This window comes from Fragaria vesca, linkage group LG4, assembly GCF_000184155.1.
Source record: "Fragaria vesca subsp. vesca linkage group LG4, FraVesHawaii_1.0, whole genome shotgun sequence".
Classification (NCBI taxonomy): Eukaryota; Viridiplantae; Streptophyta; class Magnoliopsida; order Rosales; family Rosaceae; genus Fragaria; species Fragaria vesca.
The window spans coordinates 12398837-12418725 of NC_020494.1; the positions used below are offsets into that span (position 1 = coordinate 12398837).

The 19889-nt window shown below is 38.3% G+C and overlaps 3 protein-coding genes across 3 annotated transcripts; 1 reads left to right on the forward strand and 2 right to left on the reverse strand.

Annotated features, from left to right (window-relative positions):
- Positions 1-6039: 6039 nt before the first annotated feature.
- LOC101305461 (mitogen-activated protein kinase kinase kinase 3-like) lies at positions 6040-10442 on the reverse strand. Its single transcript, XM_004298117.1, has 17 exons — positions 10082-10442; positions 9948-9989; positions 9541-9606; positions 9349-9459; positions 9189-9269; positions 9016-9093; positions 8846-8928; positions 8295-8376; positions 8089-8189; positions 7905-7944; positions 7659-7718; positions 7532-7578; positions 7221-7449; positions 6893-7129; positions 6431-6768; positions 6279-6346; positions 6040-6146 (listed from the first exon to the last, which is right to left on the reverse strand). Exons 1-17 carry the CDS (start codon positions 10343-10345, stop codon positions 6040-6042), a joined length of 2034 nt encoding a protein of 677 aa, XP_004298165.1. The 5' UTR covers positions 10346-10442.
- Positions 10443-11249: 807 nt separating this feature from the next.
- LOC101307879 (peroxisomal adenine nucleotide carrier 1-like) lies at positions 11250-14489 on the forward strand. The gene is made up of 5 exons (XM_004296869.1): positions 11250-11668; positions 12413-12644; positions 12866-13012; positions 13330-13490; positions 13637-14489. Exons 1-5 carry the CDS (start codon positions 11526-11528, stop codon positions 13923-13925), a joined length of 972 nt encoding a protein of 323 aa, XP_004296917.1. The 5' UTR covers positions 11250-11525; the 3' UTR covers positions 13926-14489.
- Positions 14039-16465, reverse strand: LOC101308168 (uncharacterized GPI-anchored protein At3g06035-like). Its single transcript, XM_004296870.1, has 2 exons — positions 16286-16465; positions 14039-15118 (listed from the first exon to the last, which is right to left on the reverse strand). Exons 1-2 carry the CDS (start codon positions 16368-16370, stop codon positions 14577-14579), a joined length of 627 nt encoding a protein of 208 aa, XP_004296918.1. The 5' UTR covers positions 16371-16465; the 3' UTR covers positions 14039-14576.
- Positions 16466-19889: the final 3424 nt, after the last annotated feature.

Sequence of the window (19889 nt, forward strand, 5' to 3'; positions counted from 1 at the left end):
AATTATGTTTATATGTGTGATTGACAACTTATGACTTGTTCTTAATCAATATGTGCCATTGTTTGTGTTAAGTCCGCGTCGGTAAACATGAACTAGAATGGTAAGGAGTTATAGGTTGCATGCTAGGATGTCTTTGAAGTCCGCGTCGGTGAATTACATTTTAACATGTTCAAGTTCTTCCTTTGATCTATTTTGGATATGAAGTCCGTGTCGGTACATATCTATGAGAGGTTAGAAGGGTTTTAAGTAGTTAAGTCCGCGTCGGTAAATTACTTGAAACATGGAATTTGATTTGTTTCTCCATATGCATGCATGATTTAGGTTGTTAGGGTTGAAATTACATAGCTACTTGATTATATGAATCTGATTTAGTGTTTTCTTGTGTGTAAAGAGACGATCACATGTATATAGTAGCTTAGGTTTTTGTTTCTTTTTAGTTTAGGATTTTCGTCACTCTTCTGTTTTCTTTTATTTTATTTTCGTATCAAACGATCTCCGAATCCCCTGAAAATTTGTACAATAGTTCCTCTGTGTGTCTAGTAGATCTCTGAGTAGTTTAGGTTAGGTTTTTAATTAGGTTTTTCGACTGCTGTTCTATGGAACAGTAGCTATTTTTGTAAATTGTTTAAATGTTTTATTACTTGTTAATATTTGTTGTGTTTTTCTAATGCTTTGTTTTGCAAGGTACCCTCAATCCCCGGCCCTATACGATACCCTACTTACTCAATGCTACTAACGATAAAAAGGGTTTATTTGATGCAGGTTTTGCACTCGTCAGCGCCTCTACCCCAGAAGACTCCAGCAACGTCCTCGACCACTTTCTCTCCCCGGCGACTCAGTTTTTTTCTAGTTTCCGGCGAGATCGACTTTGTTTGAAGTTTTGGGTGATCTCGCCGGAAAACTGGAAAAAAACTGAGTCGCCGGGGAGGGAAAGTGGTCGGGGACGCTGCTGGAGTCTTCTGGGGTGGAGGCACGCCGTCGCCGGCGCCGGCGCCGGAGGGTGGAGAACGGACGGACGTCAGCACTTGACGTCAGCACTTTAAGCCGAGTGCAGACGTCCGCTCTACATCCTCTATATATATATATACACATTCTATCATATTGCTTATAAGTACTTATTATAGCTTGGTCCTTGCTTCCTTTTGGACAACTGTGTAGTGATATTTTTGGCCTAAATATCTCTCTATTTCACTCTCACTTTAACCCTAAGTAGGAACCTTATGCATACAACCCCACAACATTATCTAGTTAAATTTTCCCCGGAATGACAGAGATGGACAGAAAGATGTGGATATGGACCAGCGGCACACAACTTTTTCTTCAATTTCATCCATATAAACCTAGTTATATCAGTATATTAGAGAGTTTTCGATCAGCTAGCTGATGATGTTTGGAAATGAAGAACCAAAGTCTCTACAAGCGCCTTTGATTAATCGAGCTCCAATATATTAGTTAGCTTAGAGTTCAGAGTGAATAATAAGCTGATCCACATCTGCAGAAAGGCATTGAAAAACAATAAACTAGTCGTATACTGGCATATATATGTTGAACAAGATCAGACATTTCTTGTAATCTTAACTACACGATATCGATTAATTTGGTCTGTACGTATATGACGCTTCCAAACATGAAGCACGTGTTATAGAACAGAATTATAGTGGAAAATCATCCGTATCCCACATGAACTGGGGACGCAATGAAAACGATACAAGTCCCCACCAGAACAAAAGGACAGTGTAAATATACTTATTGATTTGAATTCCCGCAACTTCTGAGATTTGCCAAAAACCACAATAACTAATAAGTTCTTTTTTTGTTTTTTTTTCTTGAATGAAAAGTTAGTGTGGCTGTCTTGAAACCTTTATTAATGAAACTGTCTAACACAAGAAGTGACATTAAGTTCATATAGTATGCAGAATTGCATATGTTTTTGTGTTAGTTACTTAGTTTCATATACATTAGTACTAGTCATGTTGCTGCTATGCGGAACATTTTCAACCTTACTCAACTAGGTATAGATATACCTCGAATCGATCAACCCGATAAGATGCAATTAAAATTCTTTAATAACTTTAAAGTTTGAAGTATTTCACTTAACATGTAAGTGTGGAAATGTAAGTTATAAACCTAGCTAGAGGGTGAAAGCGTTTTTCTCTACATATATACGAGACCCCAAGTGAAAGTTTTTAACTTCCTCCAACTTACACAAATTAAGAAAAGGAGTCCTGTAGTATGGTCTTTTTCATTTACTATCTTCTTGACCACATAGGCTCGTACATGCATATATACTTCTGAAGTATATGGCGATATTTTTATCGGTCTTCACATGTGAAGTCATATGAACCGCACGGGTTCTCCGTTCCATATGAACCCTAAGTTTCGAAACTACATATATGCTTCGTTTCATTAATGAAGTTTTGATAATAAAAAAAAATACATGGAGATATTTTTATATGAATAATGCAGAGTAAATATATTATCATGTGTTATAACATGAGATGAAACTTTCAGTTGTGACACCATTGGGTTGCCAAAATCTTCGGGTTTCCTTTCTATATAGGTCATGATTTGGGTGCTTTGGATCCTCACTGTATAGTACTAGTGCACTAATAATTTTCAAGAAATACCTGACAAGTGACATATCGATCTGGTGTATATTTGCATGGAATCCACAAAGCCATTCAATTTGAATCTGATCCACGAGGCTAATGGAGATCCAATAATGCTTCCACATCTGTACAAAAGAGTATGTGTGTGGACAATTGCTCAAGCGCCAAAGCATGCATTTTATTGGGTTAATTGGTTGACTCTTTAAGAAAAGAGCTTTAGATTATTTTCTTGGGAGTTAAGGACTCGAAAGTTGTTTGTACCATTCACGCAAAGCTTCGATATAGAATGCAAAAGAACCCTGAAAAGACCAAGATATAGAAGCTCCACTATCTTCTTTGGCAGATCGATCGAGCAGGGTTTTCATGGAAAGCCAATTGCGATATTACACGCTTCAAAAGTTTCAAGACTTCTCCCTACATTACTTAAGTGTGTTGGTTTCATTATGAATATGCCCCATTTGCAATTGGTAAGCTTTGATTATGAAAGTTCTTATATATATAGGGAAAGTTCACTCATGCTTTCCACATTAAGCTAGCTACATGAACTTACCTACTACCAAGATAGTTATTTTGTTGCTCATCACATATATATGGTGATAGTTTTCTTTTGTAAATAATTTAAGCAGTACTAATTAAGTTCATTGAAAATATAAATCGAATCAAGTTAGATTATATATATGAAACTAGAAATTTCGTGACAACGAGGGTACTGATACATAAAAACCAAATTGGTCAACACTGTGGGGTATATATTTTACATTGGTAAAAATATATAAATAAGAGACACGCACACGTATATACTTAATCCGGACACAAGTATTTTGCAATGATAAAAATAAATATTTCCATTCACCTATAAACTTCTTTCTGGTTGGATATACATGAAAAATCCAATATACAGTCACAACTATATATTCTAAAAGATTGTATCTTAAAATGGGTGATGGTATAGAAAAGTAGCATGAGAGGGTTAGGAAAAGAACTAAAGAAGTCTCATTTGCTCATGGGTCCAACCAGCCGTGGCGTCACCAACAAAAGGCACCACAATTGGGTACAAAAAGCCCTGAGATCATCATCCTCCTAGCTTCTTCAAACCCCACCACCATATCCACCCTACCTTGGACACAATTCAAAAGCAGCATTCCTGAAAGGACAACCCCAAGAATTTGACAATCAAGTCTTAAGTCTTAACTAATTGGTTTATGGATAATACAGTCTTTGCTTGCTCATAAGTCACAATAAACAATTCTAGTGCATGAGCTAACCATGCAAATAAAGACCACAGAAAACCATTTCATACAACTCGACCTGAAATTCCTTTCCTTTCCACGCACAGATGGATAAGCACGAAGCATCTTCAACAATTGTCACCAAACAACCTTGTCACATGTCATTATATGTAACAAACAACCAGCAGGAAGATTCTGACCCTAAGCGCACACACACAAGGAACAAATTCATTCTGAACCTCATTCTCAAGTCTATATTGTATCTCGTTGATGTGTGTCATTCTTGCGCAAGGGTCATGCTCGAAATTTGAAGCCTCAAAATTCATATAGTTGTTGTGGTTTTGCTAAGTGGGTTTGTGTGAACTTGAGCCACTTTTACACCCCTGGTTTGGGGATCATTGTCTCTTACCTACCTCACCTCACCTCACCTCACCTATAAAGTTGGAGTATATGTCCTGGGAATCTTGAAATTATTCTTAAGAATAAAAGAGTGATGGTCTACCAAATATTTTGTTTGATGACGAATTGACGATTCAGTATTCATAGCCATTTGTAGCTTAAAGTGGAAGTAAAGAGAAAAATTTTCAAATGGTTCAGTTTGCTTTGAAGCAGATAAAACTAAACCAGACTGTACTCCATTCATTCTGTAATCTGGGAGTATCACTTGCAAAGATGACAAGTTCGTGTTCCAATGAGTTCATGACAGTAAAAAAGAAGCAATTATTAACAAAAATTTCCACCAAAGAGAGCAAAAGTTTCTTTCTTTTTGTCTATGAGAAAGTAATGAAATCACTGAAAGATTTTGGTTTATTTTCACATGATGGAATCTCTGTAATTTGTCTTGGTAATTTTGGGGTCAAGAAGTTATCATTGTTTTAATACAGGAAAAAGAGAGGGAAAAAAAGATCAAAGCACACCTCATCAAGGACAAACATCTTTTCATGCCCCAAAAATGCAGCCCCTTATTCAAGAATTATGCTTTTGATTGCCACCAAGATTTCTTTTCATGCACCAGAAACTCAACTTTCTCCCCTGCAATATTCAAAAGATTCGTGAAAAATGTCGACTTTGCTTTCGTTTTTTGACTCACCAACCAAGTAGGTAAATTTGCTCATAGATTTTTATGACGTGCAGGGAACAAAAGGAAGTGTTGAAGATTTTTCATGATCTGTGTGGTGGATGGTTAGGAAACAATAGGGTACAAAACTACGAATCACCAGCATTCATGTTTCTCCATCTCCCACATTAGTAGTTCCTCGCCGACGCCATGTTTCTTTTACACAAAATAATTGAGAAGTGTTAAAAAGGACTGATAATTTGATAGAAAACCTTCTAAACATATAGAAACAAATCTCGCACTTCTTGTTCATAATTTAAACATGCTTTTTGTTTCTGTAAACATGATAAACCAGTTGGTCTAACATCTGGTCTTTTTCAACTCTGATATCTTCTATCTGAATGCATATCTACATAAATATGAAACACCACATTTACATTATTGAAGGTTATGAAGTTTTTTGAGGAATAATTGACAATTGATGACGGAGTCGACTCAAATTCTTATACATCTATCAGGAATGTTCATATCTTTTCATATACTTCTTACTTTTTAAGTCTTAACTGAGATCTTGAGGTCTTGCTTGACAAGAGTCACTAAGGACTCATCATAGTTCTTTATCATCAGGAGTTCAAGACTTGGCAAGTCATATTGTGGCCAACAGCATTAAGCAGTGTTACTTCCATGTTGGGCTAACCATGAGCACTAAGTTGGGTCAGACAAAGAGGACTTCATAATTATGAATGCACCAAGATATTCATGAATTCTAGAAAATGGGTTCACTCCTTTCCGGATACAAGATTGTTTGCTGTCAACTCTGTTATCTGAAGCATTACTGTGTCAACAATTTGAGAATTATATATAATTACCATGGAAACTCAAGAAGTTTATGTCTCTTTTCCCGCAATAAAGTACATAAACTTAAATATAGAAACATATAAATAAAATTATACAATATCACTTGTTATGTGACACTTCTAAGCTGCGGTGATAATACAGGAGCCAGGACGTTGCACAGGTATAGGCAGTGAAGATACTGGACAACATCCTCACAGCCAAGTGCATCATATTGAACACTCCCAGTGGGAAAATAACTTATTTCTATAATGGTAAAATAGATACAAGTGAGGTACATACATACACTTCATTTTCTGGGGAAAACACCCCATTGCTGCTCTCTTTGTCGACTAATAATCCGGTTGTTCGGCGATGGTGATGTATTCATTCCTAAACCAGCCTTGCGTTTCATCTCTGCATCATGTAGTTTTGCCGCAAATGTTATAGAGTTAAAGACGAGCAAATTTATAAGACAATAACAGTTGTTGTGACAAGAAGTACAAAACAAATATTGGTTATGCCAGAGAAATATATCATAAGACTTGCCTCGTTTCCTCTCTAATTCTTCATCAAGCTCCTCTTTCCACCTCCTTTGCAACTCAGAAAAACTTGCACTGAAATTAAAATCAACAAATCAAGATTTATAGCAGGAGGGCACAGAAATAAGCAAAAACGATACACCAAACTCCATAACAAACCTTGCACTAAATGATTCTTTCTGAGGATCCGCAATAGGCCCTTTCCGTTCACTAAGCTGAGGTGGCTGAATTTCCTGTAAGATATGATTATGCTCAACGCTTGCATTTGATGCATTTAGGGTGTGTTTCCCGAAGCGTGAACCATTGACAGATCCAACAATTGAAGAGAATCTTCTACTAGGGGCCCTACTGGGTGACTTGCTTTTAGGAGGTAGATGCAGATTATTTGAAACATGATCACAATTTGCATTTCCAATTCCACCGGGAGGACCAGCTGCATTTACAGTATTAAAGAATTCTTCAAATAATGGTGTCTGCAGCTTCTTCAGATCTAATGCCTGATATAATTTCAAGGAGCAAGTTTAAAGCATCAGGACGCTTCCAATATAAGCTAACAGAAAACATGGATTTGTTGAAATCATTTCACCATTATAAAGAAAACATCTCGGAGGACACTAGTACCTTTTCATCCAGGAAGGCTCTTATTTTCGTTTCCGTGACTTCCTCATCATCCTCGGCTACTGATGGACCACAAGGAAATGTGAATTCATTCTCCACCTTATGAGACGCTCCAGCGCTGTTAGACGCCTCATGTATTGTTTGACAAGGGGGCAAGTTCATTCCACTTTTCCCCAATTCCACACTTTCATCAAACTTACATTGCCAGTCATCAGTTGGTTCACACATTGGATTGAAACTCTAGTTCAAAAAAAAAGGTCAGTCAATCATCATAGTTGAAGTTCAATAAAAATGCAGGATGAATCTTCAAGGAAAGAAAACAGCTTTTTACCTTGTTCAATCCTCCGGATGCCATCACAGAATTGAATTTTACAAATGAACCAAGCATTATATCATCAGAATCATCCAGCTGACACATGTCATCATCAGTATTATTTGCTCCCCAGCAGGAGCTCCCTCCTGAGATATTGTTAGGGTATACAGTTGAGCACCTTACAGTGCCCATGTCACAAATATCCTTCAGACCTGCGGAGGTTGACCTTCTGATCGAAACATTCATACTGAAGCATTGATAATGATTTAGGTGTCAGAATATCACCCAGTAACAATTGAAATTCCACAATGGTAGATGTTTATACTTACGAGTTCTTAAGATTGGTCCTAGGTGTTGCCATCTGGTTTCCAGCTTCCTGATAAAAGCCGCTCTTTAGAATTACTATAGAACACAGTTAAAGTATTTGAGCCAATAACAGTAAGCAATTATACAGACCATAACTGAAGTGCGTAATGCTGAACGAGGTTCCTGATAATACCCAGTGACAAATGGGTGCTGCACATGATCAAAATACCCTTATGAGCAAAAAGAAGAAGAAAACTTTAACACATGTGAATAAAATATGAAGTCTTATTATATAGGTTTAGAAACTATAAACTATATCATAACACAATTGCATGTATGTATGACTGGTTCCTGTATAAACAAAATGTAAGCAACAAGAACTGCCTTTTAAATTACCTGCAGCAATTCTGATGCAGAAGACCTGAAGTCAGGTTCCCTGCCACCATATTATGGAGTGTAAGATTTTAGAAACATATTGAAATATTTTTTAAAATTTATATCTGCATATGCTATCTAGATTAGAAAGTATATTGCTGGCATTCAAACGAACAAAAAGTGGAAATAGGAATTGTGATTGTACTTCTCTAGACATTGTAATAAAAAATCCTTTGCCTCAGCAGAGAGATGCTCAGGAATGGGTGGGTGAGATTTTGTTGTTCCAATATGGAAGAGAGCAGCAACCTGAAAAGGAAGACCCTCATTTTAGTCTGCAACATATAGGAAAAAATTCTGGTGATCTAGACACCATACTCAAAATAGTAGTTGAAAAGGCAGCCAAATAGGTACCTCCTGATACTGTTGGCTCCATGGAGGCTTTCCAGTAGCCATCTCAATCACAGTACATCCAACACTCCATATGTCAGCAGAGCTAACAAGCAAATTCAAAGCTAATGAGATCCAAATATAAGAAATAAAGTGTAGATGAATCTAAACTTCTTTTCCTTGATCAAGAATAACCAGTCATGTCATTCAATGCACAAGGTATACTTTTAATGAAAATAACTAAATAAGGATGAGAAATATGCTAAAGATTGTAGGGTTCTCAAGTGATAGGTCTCAATATGATTGAATGAAAAATTATATTATCAGTAAACTTTTGTTCATGCATACACACAACTCAAACAAGGACCACCGCCAGGAGAGTTGCCGTTGAAAGAGGTCTATCCTTTAAAAAACCTTGGACTCAAAGCATGAGCATGCAGAAAATAACAAAAGGGTTGACATACAACCACTGTTTCATACCAATGCAAAACATCACAAATAGTCATCCATCTTATATTTGAAAATTCTGGATTGGTATTAGCATTCTCAATATGAAGATCAGTAATTGTTCTTACAAGCTATGGCCAGTCTGGAGAATAACTTCCGGGGCCATCCAATATGGAGTACCCTTCATTGACTTGGCACCATTTATAGTGGCCTGTATCAACAAATAAAATCCCTACCTCTTAGATGAAACGGATTTTAAAGTTCCTCATCAACAAAAGGAAATAAAGGAGGTCCTCACCAGTTCAACAACTTTCTTCGATGCACCAAAGTCTGCAAGTTTAATGCATCCCTTATTATCGACAAGGATATTTGCACCCTATATGAGACATACCCACCGTTAATATGAGAATGAGAGAGAGAGAGATCGGCTTCTACTATAAGTAAGCATTCAACAGTAAGAATGGGATGTACCTTGATGTCCCTATGCATAATTCCATTCTTGTGTAAGTATTCAAGGCCCAACAAGAGTTGCTTTGTGTACATTCTTATAACCTGTCAAGGAGAACACTTTCATAATTCAAATTATAACCCACACAACAGAGGTCGATTTTAAGAGTCAGTAATCACTTACAGACTCGGGAAATGACCCAAACTTCCCCAAGAGGGATGATATGGATCCGCCTGGCACAAATTCCAACAGAATATTCAACGAATCGGCTTCTCTAGCAGTCCCCAAGTACCTCTAACAAACAGTACAAAACTGTAAGATAGTATTATATCACCTTCACCATTCACCAATGAAAGAAAAAAATATCACACTCACAACAATGTTTGGGTGTGAAAGATTCTTAAGAAGCCTCACTTCCTCCTCCAGCTCCCGAATATGAGCCTGAATCCATTACATCAAGGATAACAAAACTGCATTCAGTTAGTTTCAAACTGAAAGTTTTGTTGCACTACTTTCTCAACTAAATACAAAATCTTCAATACATCCACATTTTTCCTTAGCATCCATAAAGTTCTTATTATTAAAGTAACAAAATTTTCTTTTCGAGAAAAAGAAAACGAGATTAGATTGCAGCTAAACTAAGAATACAGAACACATATCATCGAAATTCCTAATTGCATTGAATCAAAATCAAAACTTTTCTGGCGCACAAATTAACCAATAGATCAAGTAGTATAATCTAAAAACTAAAAACTCCTAATTTTGCAGAATCAGAAACATGCCTGTGTCTTCTCCTTCGAAGCACTACTCGCAGCAATCGAAACCTGTAACAACCAACACAAACAGTCCCAAACTATCAGTACACCAAATCCAAACAGAAATCAAATCCAATTGGAGCAGACCATAGCACACAGACCTGTTTAACGGCAATAAGCTCTCCGGAATCGAGGTTCATCCCCATATAGACGCGCCCGAAGGCCCCGGACCCAATCAACTCGCCTTTGCGCCACCGAATCGGCGGCGCGTCGTCCACCGAGAATGGCGGAGGAAGCGCACGCGCCGGCGGAGGCTTAGCGAAGAGTCCGATTCGAGATTTCCTGATGCTAGAGCCGATCTTATCGACGAGCCCGCTGGTGCGGAAGTCAAGGGACTCGCGGACCAAGCCGACGAGGCCTTGCATCGATGACTTTGGTTTGTTCTTTCCGGCTGATTTTTTTTTCCGGCACGGCGGTAGAGGCGTAAGGGAGAGTGGCGTTAGGGTTGGGAAAGATCCATGGGTTTTTTGGGAGTGAGAGAAATGAAAGGGGAGATTTTTGAAAGGAGGGAAAAGGGGTTTGGGAGATCTGTGTTCAAAATAATTAGAATAAACCCGAGAAAATGATGGCTTTCTTATACGCCGTGTCGTTTTGTTGGATTTGAAATATGGGACCGTTTTAGTCAAAGTTGAGAGGAATGTCGTATGGTTTGCAATTTTGCATGATGCAAGAGAGTTGGTTGGTAAATTAGGCGTGGGTTGATTTTAACATGAGGTTTTACTTTGATGTTTTACATGAGTGAGTTTTCATGACCATGCAGTTTATAATATGGATAGATTGTGACGAACTGTACCATTGATGCTTGTAAATCGTGAATATAAAAAAAGATATTAGTGAAAATTAAGTAAGAATTGTTCTAAGATTTAATAACTTATACAACATCATTGATGGTTAGTTGATTCTAAATTTACATTTTTATTGCTAACCCTCAGTAGATCGAGCTCAAAAAACAAACACAACTCAGAAACTAAAATTACTCACCTTCAGAAACAAATATCAAGAGTCAGATTCTTACATCACCGCAGTGCTTCTTTGTTTCGCTGTCTTGTTTCATCGATTTACTTTGCTGCCGTATGACTTATTCTGTCGACGTATGTATGAGCATTTTCTCATTACAGCATAATATCACTACTTTGACAGCTTCGTAAATCGATTTTAGATTATTGGATTTTTTTACCTGACCATCGACCACAAAACCACTTGCCCTTGTTTAAAAAAAAAAAGAAAAAAAAGAGAGATTTGTTCACAAGAACATGGTAACCAAAAATAGGGGTGTCGGGCAAGGGACAAATGATGGAGAAAGAGAGCTGAGTAATCACGTTTCCGACTCCCAAGAAGATACACCAACACAACTGTTGAAACCAACCCATTTTGCTTCTGCTACTCTCATCCCCTAATTGGCTTCCTCCTTCCCTCCGCGTCACTTTCAGCTCTCCCACTAACATGGCACCACCACCACAATATGCCCTCCTCCTAAATGCACTCCCCATTTCTTGAAAACCCAATTATTTCAGTTTCATTTGACAAAAAAGAGATAAAAAGGTGATGGGGTTTGATCTTGAATCTGTTGCGGAGGCAACCTCGGGGGCCATTGGAGCTCTGGTCAGCACCACCATCTTGTACCCACTTGATACTTGCAAGACCAAATACCAAGCTGAAGTCCGAGCTCAGAATCAGCAGAAGTACAGGTTGGTTGTTTATCCCTTCCACATAATAGTCTTTGATTTTTAATTCTTTTACATTTATTGGGTTGTTCTTGTACCTAATTTTAGTGCTAATTGCTCGTGTGAAATGAGCTTTCTTGTTGCCCAAATTGCAAATTTTCGATGGGAATGTAAATTGTAATTTGGCATGTAGACTGGCATTTTCAAAGGTTTTGGCTTTTAGTAAGCAGATACAGATCATGTTCTAATTTAAAGGGTATATATTGTTACTACGCTAATATGATATCAAAGCCAAACTTGATGTTTTAATGTATTGCTCTCTCGTGGGTACAATGTCTGATAATTTATACACAGAGGATGGTTTATGAGCCTACAGCAGTGTAGTATATGCTCATGCAATGTTCTTATGTTTCCCTATTCTTCCCAAATGTTCTCTTTATGTGTTAACCATGTTGATAATAATGATACACTTGCTAGTTGCGAGTAGTGATTATACTTGTTGTTTGAATCAGTTTCATCACTGTAAAAGTTTGTGCTTGTTTATTCTGGGATTTAGCAGTTTTCCCATTTGTAGTATGATGATACCCTAAAATTCACTCAAGACGTTTAGGAAGGAATCTTCTTGGTCAGCAGGACTATGTATCCCGTTCAGAATATCTTGGCTTGAAGAGTCTTGTTGTCACTACTGCCTTTCCTAGTGATCCATGGGGCGTGCTTTTCTTTCAGTTTTTTTTTTCCCTTCAAAACTTTAATTTCTTGAAATTGCAGGAACATTTCTGATGTTTTTTGGGAAGCAATTTCTACCCGTCAGGTGCTTTCATTATACCAGGGCCTTGGGACAAAGAACCTGCAGTCCTTTATATCACAGTTCATCTACTTCTATGGATATAGTTTTTTTAAGAGGTTGTACTTGAAGAAAAGTGGAAACAAAACCATGGGAACAAAAGCGAATTTGATAGTTGCCGCCGCTGCTGGGGCTTGTACAGTCATAGTGACACAGGTGAGTCAGGAATCATACGTTTTCAGTTTCCTTTGGTAAGAAAACACTGTTAGTCCTGAGCCATGTGAAGTCAAGTAGACCATTTCCAAACATTTGCTATCAACAATAAATTCCCTTGAAGCCCACATGGTATCCAATGTATAACGTATTAGTGAAATATGGTTTTCTGCAACTAATTTTAGTCCTCACAATGTTCATAGTTCTGAATTTTACTTTTTCAGCCGTTGGATACAGCATCATCAAGGATGCAAACGAGTGAGTTTGGGAAATCCAAAGGACTCTGGAAGACCCTGTCAGAGGGAACTTGGATCGAGGCGTTTGATGGTCTTGGCATATCACTTCTTTTGACTTCTAACCCGTCGATCCAGGTACTTGAGCATGCAGTCTAGGTTAGATGTTATCTTTCATTTGGCTAACCATATAGCATGTGTGCCTTGCATGCATTTACGTGTTTTCTGTTGCAATTTGAGATAAATGAGGTTGTGATAATATAGTTTGTGTTTTGAGTTTCTGAAGAAGTGAACTTAGGTTAGAATTTCTAGCTTGAAGAGGTGAAACTTCTACCTTTAGCTATTTCTTAGATTTTCCATCTTTCTTTTTTCAAATACCTGTTCAAAGTATGATGTTTAACTTAAAAGAAATGACCACTTAAAGTTGATTTCCTGAACACTCTTCTATTGTGCAGTATACGGTATTTGATCAGCTGAAACAAAAGCTATTAATTGGGCAGCTGAGCAAACGAACGGGTACAGAGTCATCTCCAGAAGCTCTTTCTGCCTTTTCTGCTTTCGCTTTGGGTGCTGTCTCAAAGTGTATCGCGTCTTGCTTGACATACCCAGCCATCAGGTGGATAGTCAATTCTCTCAATCTTTTTTTCTGTGGCACAAATTTTCTCATTTGCAGATTTTAAAAATTGATACATGCTGAACCATGCTACTACATCTTTAATTTGGTATAACTTTAACAGTGAAATTGATTATGACTTGCAACAGGTGCAAGGTGATGATTCAAGCTGCAGATGACGATGAAGAAGGTAGCAATGAAGTTCAAGAAAAGTCGCATAAAACCAAAAAGACAGTTTTGGATGCCTTTTATGCCATTTGGAGAAGAGAGGGGCCACTGGGTTTCTTCAAAGGATTACAGGCTCAGATACTAAAAACTGTTCTAAGCTCGGCATTGCTATTGATGATAAAGGAGAAGATCACAAAGAGCACCTGGGTCCTGTTGATTGCGCTGAAGAGATTTCTATTTCTCAAGCAAAGCAGATTAAAGAATGCTTAGTGTAGAGATGAAGTTCTCTTATTAAAACATGTTCCATTGGTTTTGTTCATGATTGAATTGATACATAAAAGGTGTATTGAAATCTGGAGATGCTGGAAGTGCATTTTCACATCAAGGAAGATCTGGATTAGAGACAAGTTTTTCTTCATGTGTACCTTGTAGTTTGTAATTGTTAGCATCCTGTTAACTTTGATTGTCGAAAGGAAGCAGGAAGAAACTGTTACAATTAATTATATTTAGCTTGAACCAGATTTGTGTGTAACATATAGTGACAGCAAAGGGAATTGGTACAATGACAGCTAAAAAGAATATGAGGGTGTCTTAAATCTTCTGATCATGCCAAAATATCTCCCTTGTGCCTCATTTGTCAACTTTGAGATATAGAATTAGACAATTAGTAGTGCATATATTATTCAATAACGTAAATCCAGCCTCTTTTTCTTCACCCTCGATCATATCACAAAATCTTGGAAGAAAAACAGTTGACAATATTGATGGTTCACACAACTCTTCAACAGTTTACTATCAGCTACAACAGAGGACATCAAGTTACCCAAGAAATAGAATTCCACCATGGAAATAGCTCCAATTGGAAATTCATTGTTCTCTCTAAGTCGGAAAATCAGAAAAGTAGTATGACAAACCTCTTGTTTACAAATGGAACACAAACCCCATCAGCAAACACAGCAAGTATTGAATCAAACTGATCTTGGACTTGGAAACTGAACTGGTACCAGTATCGGCTCCGGCACTGTCAATGCTTTGTGCAGGTACATAGCTTCCTTCAGGTGTGCTCGTGGTCAAAATAACAACAATCCAGTTATCTTCAGAACCAATTCCGATTCCTGTAAAATTTGTCTGATTAAGACTCGATGAGTACTGAGACTTTGTGAAGTTGTTAAGGACAAGAGTAGGATCCAGATTCGGAACGCAAGCAGGCATTATGACTCCATCCCTTGTGTTTGAGACATTCAAATGACATTTGGCTAAAAGGTCTGGAAAGTTGGCAAACTGGGTTTCAGTGCCTGGTACTGTGAAAGAACCAGTGGTGTTTGTACAGGGTTGCTTTTTGAATTGGTCAGCTATCTCATCTGCTAGGCACTCTGCATTGTCATTCTTTGTAAGGGCTGTTAAGTTCAAGGCAGTAGCCCTATAACTGTTGATGCCTTGAAGCAGATTATCCTCCTCATCAGCTGGAAAAGAAAAAATGGATATAATTTTCATCATCAAGATGTTAAAGACAAAAAACAGATAAACTTCTAATTAATATCACCACTTGCACAATACAATCATATGGCAGCAGATCAATTTAACTTGAGTTTTATTTTAGGTTGTTCAGCAAGAGCTCTGCAATGAAGATTGACCTGAATAATGTTTTGGGTTTGGCTAACAAGCAGTGGTTGCCTTATTACACCTGTCTTTCCAACAAAGAAGGGTGTTCCTAGAGACTACGAAAATTCAAGAAACAATATAGGCAACTATGTGTGTTTAGCATGCAGCTCAGTGAGAAATACCAACAACTCTGGATTGTAACTAACCCCTGGACCATTGTTCTTTTTTTTAGCAAACTCGTTATAGCCTTTGAACCAACCCCCCAGCATATTGAGACTTTAGACTAACCAGCATCCATGCTGCTTGGTTCCACCACAATTTTCAGATCTTAAGTCACAGTTACTGTTACATATAGGGTTTACTACTACAGGATCATGCAAACAAAATAGATGCATAAACTAACTAATAATCCAGTCACAAAGCATCAGGTGTTTGTACATAACACTGATGGCGAAAACAACTAATGCTCAATCAGACATGTGTCCTATAAATGGTAAAGTGTCAAACCAAATCAAATGCATTAGTAATCTAGTGAAAAAGCATCAAGCAGTGTTTGCAGCTAAAACTGATGGCACAACAACAAATGCCAAGAGAGCTGTGACTGGTAAAGGATTAGCTACTTCATCGGAGATATCACTTGTTGCCTTTTTCAAACTTGATGTCAAAATGCTACAGAGTGATCTGGCAGTTTCACCAAAGATTTCAACTTTCAAGTCAAAGAATACAAGTTCCAATGACCCATTTGGAAAGAACTGACAATCTGTAAGATCCAGTAAGTTTAGATCCATTCTATGTTATACTTGTAAATTGTAACAAGATCTCACTTCCAAATGGGTTTTTTTCAGACAATTTCCCGAAATTAGCAACAAACCCAAAAAGGAAAGTAAATGCTAAAAGATCTGTCGAATCCCAACTGTAATAAATATGCTAACACTACATAACTCAGTTGCATAAATCCTATTGCCGCAAAATCATATCCCAAATAAAGAAAAAACGAAAAGAAATGAAATTTTACTAAGAAACTTTACCTTCATCGCATTTGACTTGGTGATTCAAGAGAACAATGCAAGACAGGAGCAATGGAAAGAGAAGACGAAGCGAAGAAGACGCCATTGCTGGTGAAGAAGCTGGCAGAAGAGAAGAGGGTTCAGTTTGGTGAAGAGGGTCGCAGAAGAAAACAATATAAGTTGGAGAGACGGTGCTCTGCTTTAAGTAGAGTAGAAGCTAGAAGCATTAAAGCAAATATAGAGAAGAAAGAAACCTATTTGATGAGGATGTCCTAACTCAACCCCACGACGAGTCGACGACCTTTTGAGGTAAGCTTTCGCGGTCACACAACCGACTAGTAATTTTCGACTCCAAATCATCAACCATTTCGAAATACCAATAGTGCTCAAACGGTGTTCCTCTAGCTCGTTCAGATTTAGTAATTAGTTGAGTAAGAAAACCGAGCCGAGCTCTTTTTGGCTCGTAACGATAAATATTTTTGATCAACATTTTGCTAACTTATTAGCATGGGCAAGACGATTATTTAATTTATTTTTAAACGATTTTATATATTTTCATGTTTATTTAGGAACACTCATCTTTAGCATTTTAGAGTTCAGCAATGTACACCTAGTGATGTTGTATCGTGTTCATTTCAAACACTTAGGCTTAATACCGCAACCAATGGATTCAGGGTTGTGTGTCAAAATGTAGTCTAGGTTGCAATCCACTTAGGCTTATCGATTTGTGCTTCGACTAAATTCCGCACTTTCATGTTTCTGGAAGTATTTTAACATTTGCAATTCAAAAATAGTGTACTTACTATAGTCACTATGCTCTAGTTAAAGACTCTTTTTCCTCCGTAGAATAGAAATGCCCCACGCACGCGACGAAAAAGAAATTAAGGGTTGTTGTTCTCTCCTGGCCGAATGCCGTCGGCACTCCTGCCGCTGCGTTTCGGCCCGAGAGGGGATGTCTGTTTATGACAATGGTGTGACTACACATCAGAAACAAGGTCCAGGTTACGTGGTTTCATTCTTTAGATCGAGTTGGACAATGTGATATCGATCTGTGCTTCTCAAATCGTCAACGAGTATAGGTGGAGGGCTTCGGCCTGTGTTTGTTGCTCGGAGGGGGGAATCATGGAGATCCTGTAGTTCTTGTCTTTCTTAGACTTGGGAAGTTTCTGCATCGGAGAAGGTGGAAAGAGGAACCAGTACAACTGGGTTTCAGAGAGTGGGCCGGTGTCGGTGGTTCGACGGGCTGGCGCGCCGATGGGTTGGCGGTGTTGCGATGTTCCTATCTTGAAGGGGCGGAGTGGGGTACGGCAGTGGAGGTGGTGCGAACTGTGGGCTGATGCAGTAGTGTTCTCGACTGGGGTGGGCGACGCGTATAGGATCTGTCAAGGCTCCATGGGCCTGGCCTTTGAAATCTTAGGTGTACAGTTGCCCTTGGGCTTACACGTCTTGATCCAAGGGCTTGGGCCTAGGTCTGGGTTTTCAGCCCACATGAGGTATCTATCTTAATTTAAAGTGTTCATTTATATTTCATGTTATTTCGGGCTTCAGTTTATAGGCCCATGTCACCCATGTGGTGTGTTTTTTATCCCTATGTGGATTATTCTAGCTTGGTCTAACACGGGAGGACTTGATTCCTCATACTGGTGTCAATTAGTCTAAGCTATCCCAGATTTTTGGTCTTCCAATACCGGAACAACCCATCAACTACTATTGTATGCCTTCATGTGAGCTTGTGTGGCTACACGCTTAAAGTGAAATTTCACACTTACCTATTAGATTATGAGTGCTCACGCGTGGGTTCATCACCCCCCATTTTCGTTGGTTATGGTTCTCGGTTCTCTCTCGTCAGCCTCAACTATTCCATGTCTTGGGTTTTGATGGTGAATTGTATGGTGTTGTTTGGAGGGAGCTTCTCCTCTAGGTTGTGGATTTCCATAAGATTTGTGTAATGAGATATGATTGGCATTAGTTACTTGAACATCAGTGCTCCGATTTAGCACTTCTCATCATCTCATGGTTACTAGCGGCGATGGCGACGACGACGACGACAATGTTAGCATGCTTAGGTGGTGGTGGGTGTGGTAGATTAGTTGGTATTGTTGCATTTACTTATTTGTTAGTAGGGCCTTCGGTCCATAGTTTAGCGAACTGTCAGTTTCTTTTCATTGTTTCTAGCTTGATCGAGTTGGAGACTCGTGCTCTTTATATTAATTCCGTCTCGTTTTTGTAAGTGTTGTAATTGGGCTTGTCCCTTGATTAATGAAATATTCATTTCACAAAAAAAATATATATATATATTCTAGTTAAAACTTAAATAGAGGGACAAAAAATTCAACTTAGTACGATGTATTTTGAAATATTTAATTTAAGGCATCTATTTATTCCACAAGGCTTACTCATGATTACAACACCTTAGCTAAGCTCACTTAAAATCAACACATGAGAATAGCTCCGTAAAACTTGGTTGGTTCTAGGGTTTCAATTTTGCATTTTCCTTCCTGTCTGACGACGTATCCGTTGATGCTGTTGTCACTTGTCAGACGAGAATTTTGTAGTGGCTAGTTGGTGGTTGTGCCCTGATGAATGGCAGTGGTGGAATGAGTGAAAGTCTCTAGAGAATGAGAGTGAAGACCTTCATGAGGGCGAACTGGGAAGTTGTTGGTTATGAGTTGTAGTTGGGTTCTGGCAGGGGGTTTGTCGTCGGAATATCGTTGTCGTTTGGTCTTGCCGGTGCGGGAGGTGAACTGGATTGACTGCGTGAGGTGAATACGAAGGGGAGAAAATGACGGGAAGGATGGCACTGGATCGGACCCGATTTGGGTAAGGTCTTTTCTTGCCTTGTTTTGTTTGTATATGTGGAGGGTGGTGTCTCCCTCGTGAGACATGGACGGCGATGCGCTTCGGATGGCAGATAGCATTGGCGGCAAGGAGACCAGCTGGTTTACGCTCAGGTATGAAGCTCTTTGGGTTGGGTTCATTGGAGGGGTCGCCTCTTCAAGTCTAGTGGATTTAGATTGGGCATGAGCTCTCTTGGGCCCAGGTCTAGGTCTCTTTTATTTTATTTCCTTTTTCTTTTTTGGTCTTCTTGTTTTTTTTTTTTAAGGGTTTGTTTGTTGGTTTTGTTGGTCTTTGGTGTTTGGTGTCCCTCCTCTTTGATCAAGGGTTTAGGGGTTTGGTAGGATGGTGTCGTTGGTTGTTGTGCCATGGTTATTGTGTCATTTCCTAGGATTATTTTAACGTCGATGTTTTCTTGTTGTCAATGTAATAAGGAGGTTGCATGTACATATATGTTGACAGTTTTAACATATAACTAGTGTTTGAATTAATTTGTTCTGCTTAAGGTTGACTGTAAGGATATGTCAAAGTTTCATAAATAGGTTAGGTTACAATTGAACTGTATTGGTTCTTGTCCATTGTAATCGTTGGTTTAGGTAGGGATGAGAGTGAGAAATTTATTTCCACCAATCAATCTCTTATGATCTGTAATTTTGGATTATATTATACAAAGTGTTTACCTTTTCAAAAGAAAAAAAACTAAATTTTTTTCCACATGGCTTAATTACTCTAAATATTGCTTTACACATAGTACCTCTTTTCTTTTTTTTTTTTTTTTTTTTTTTTTTGT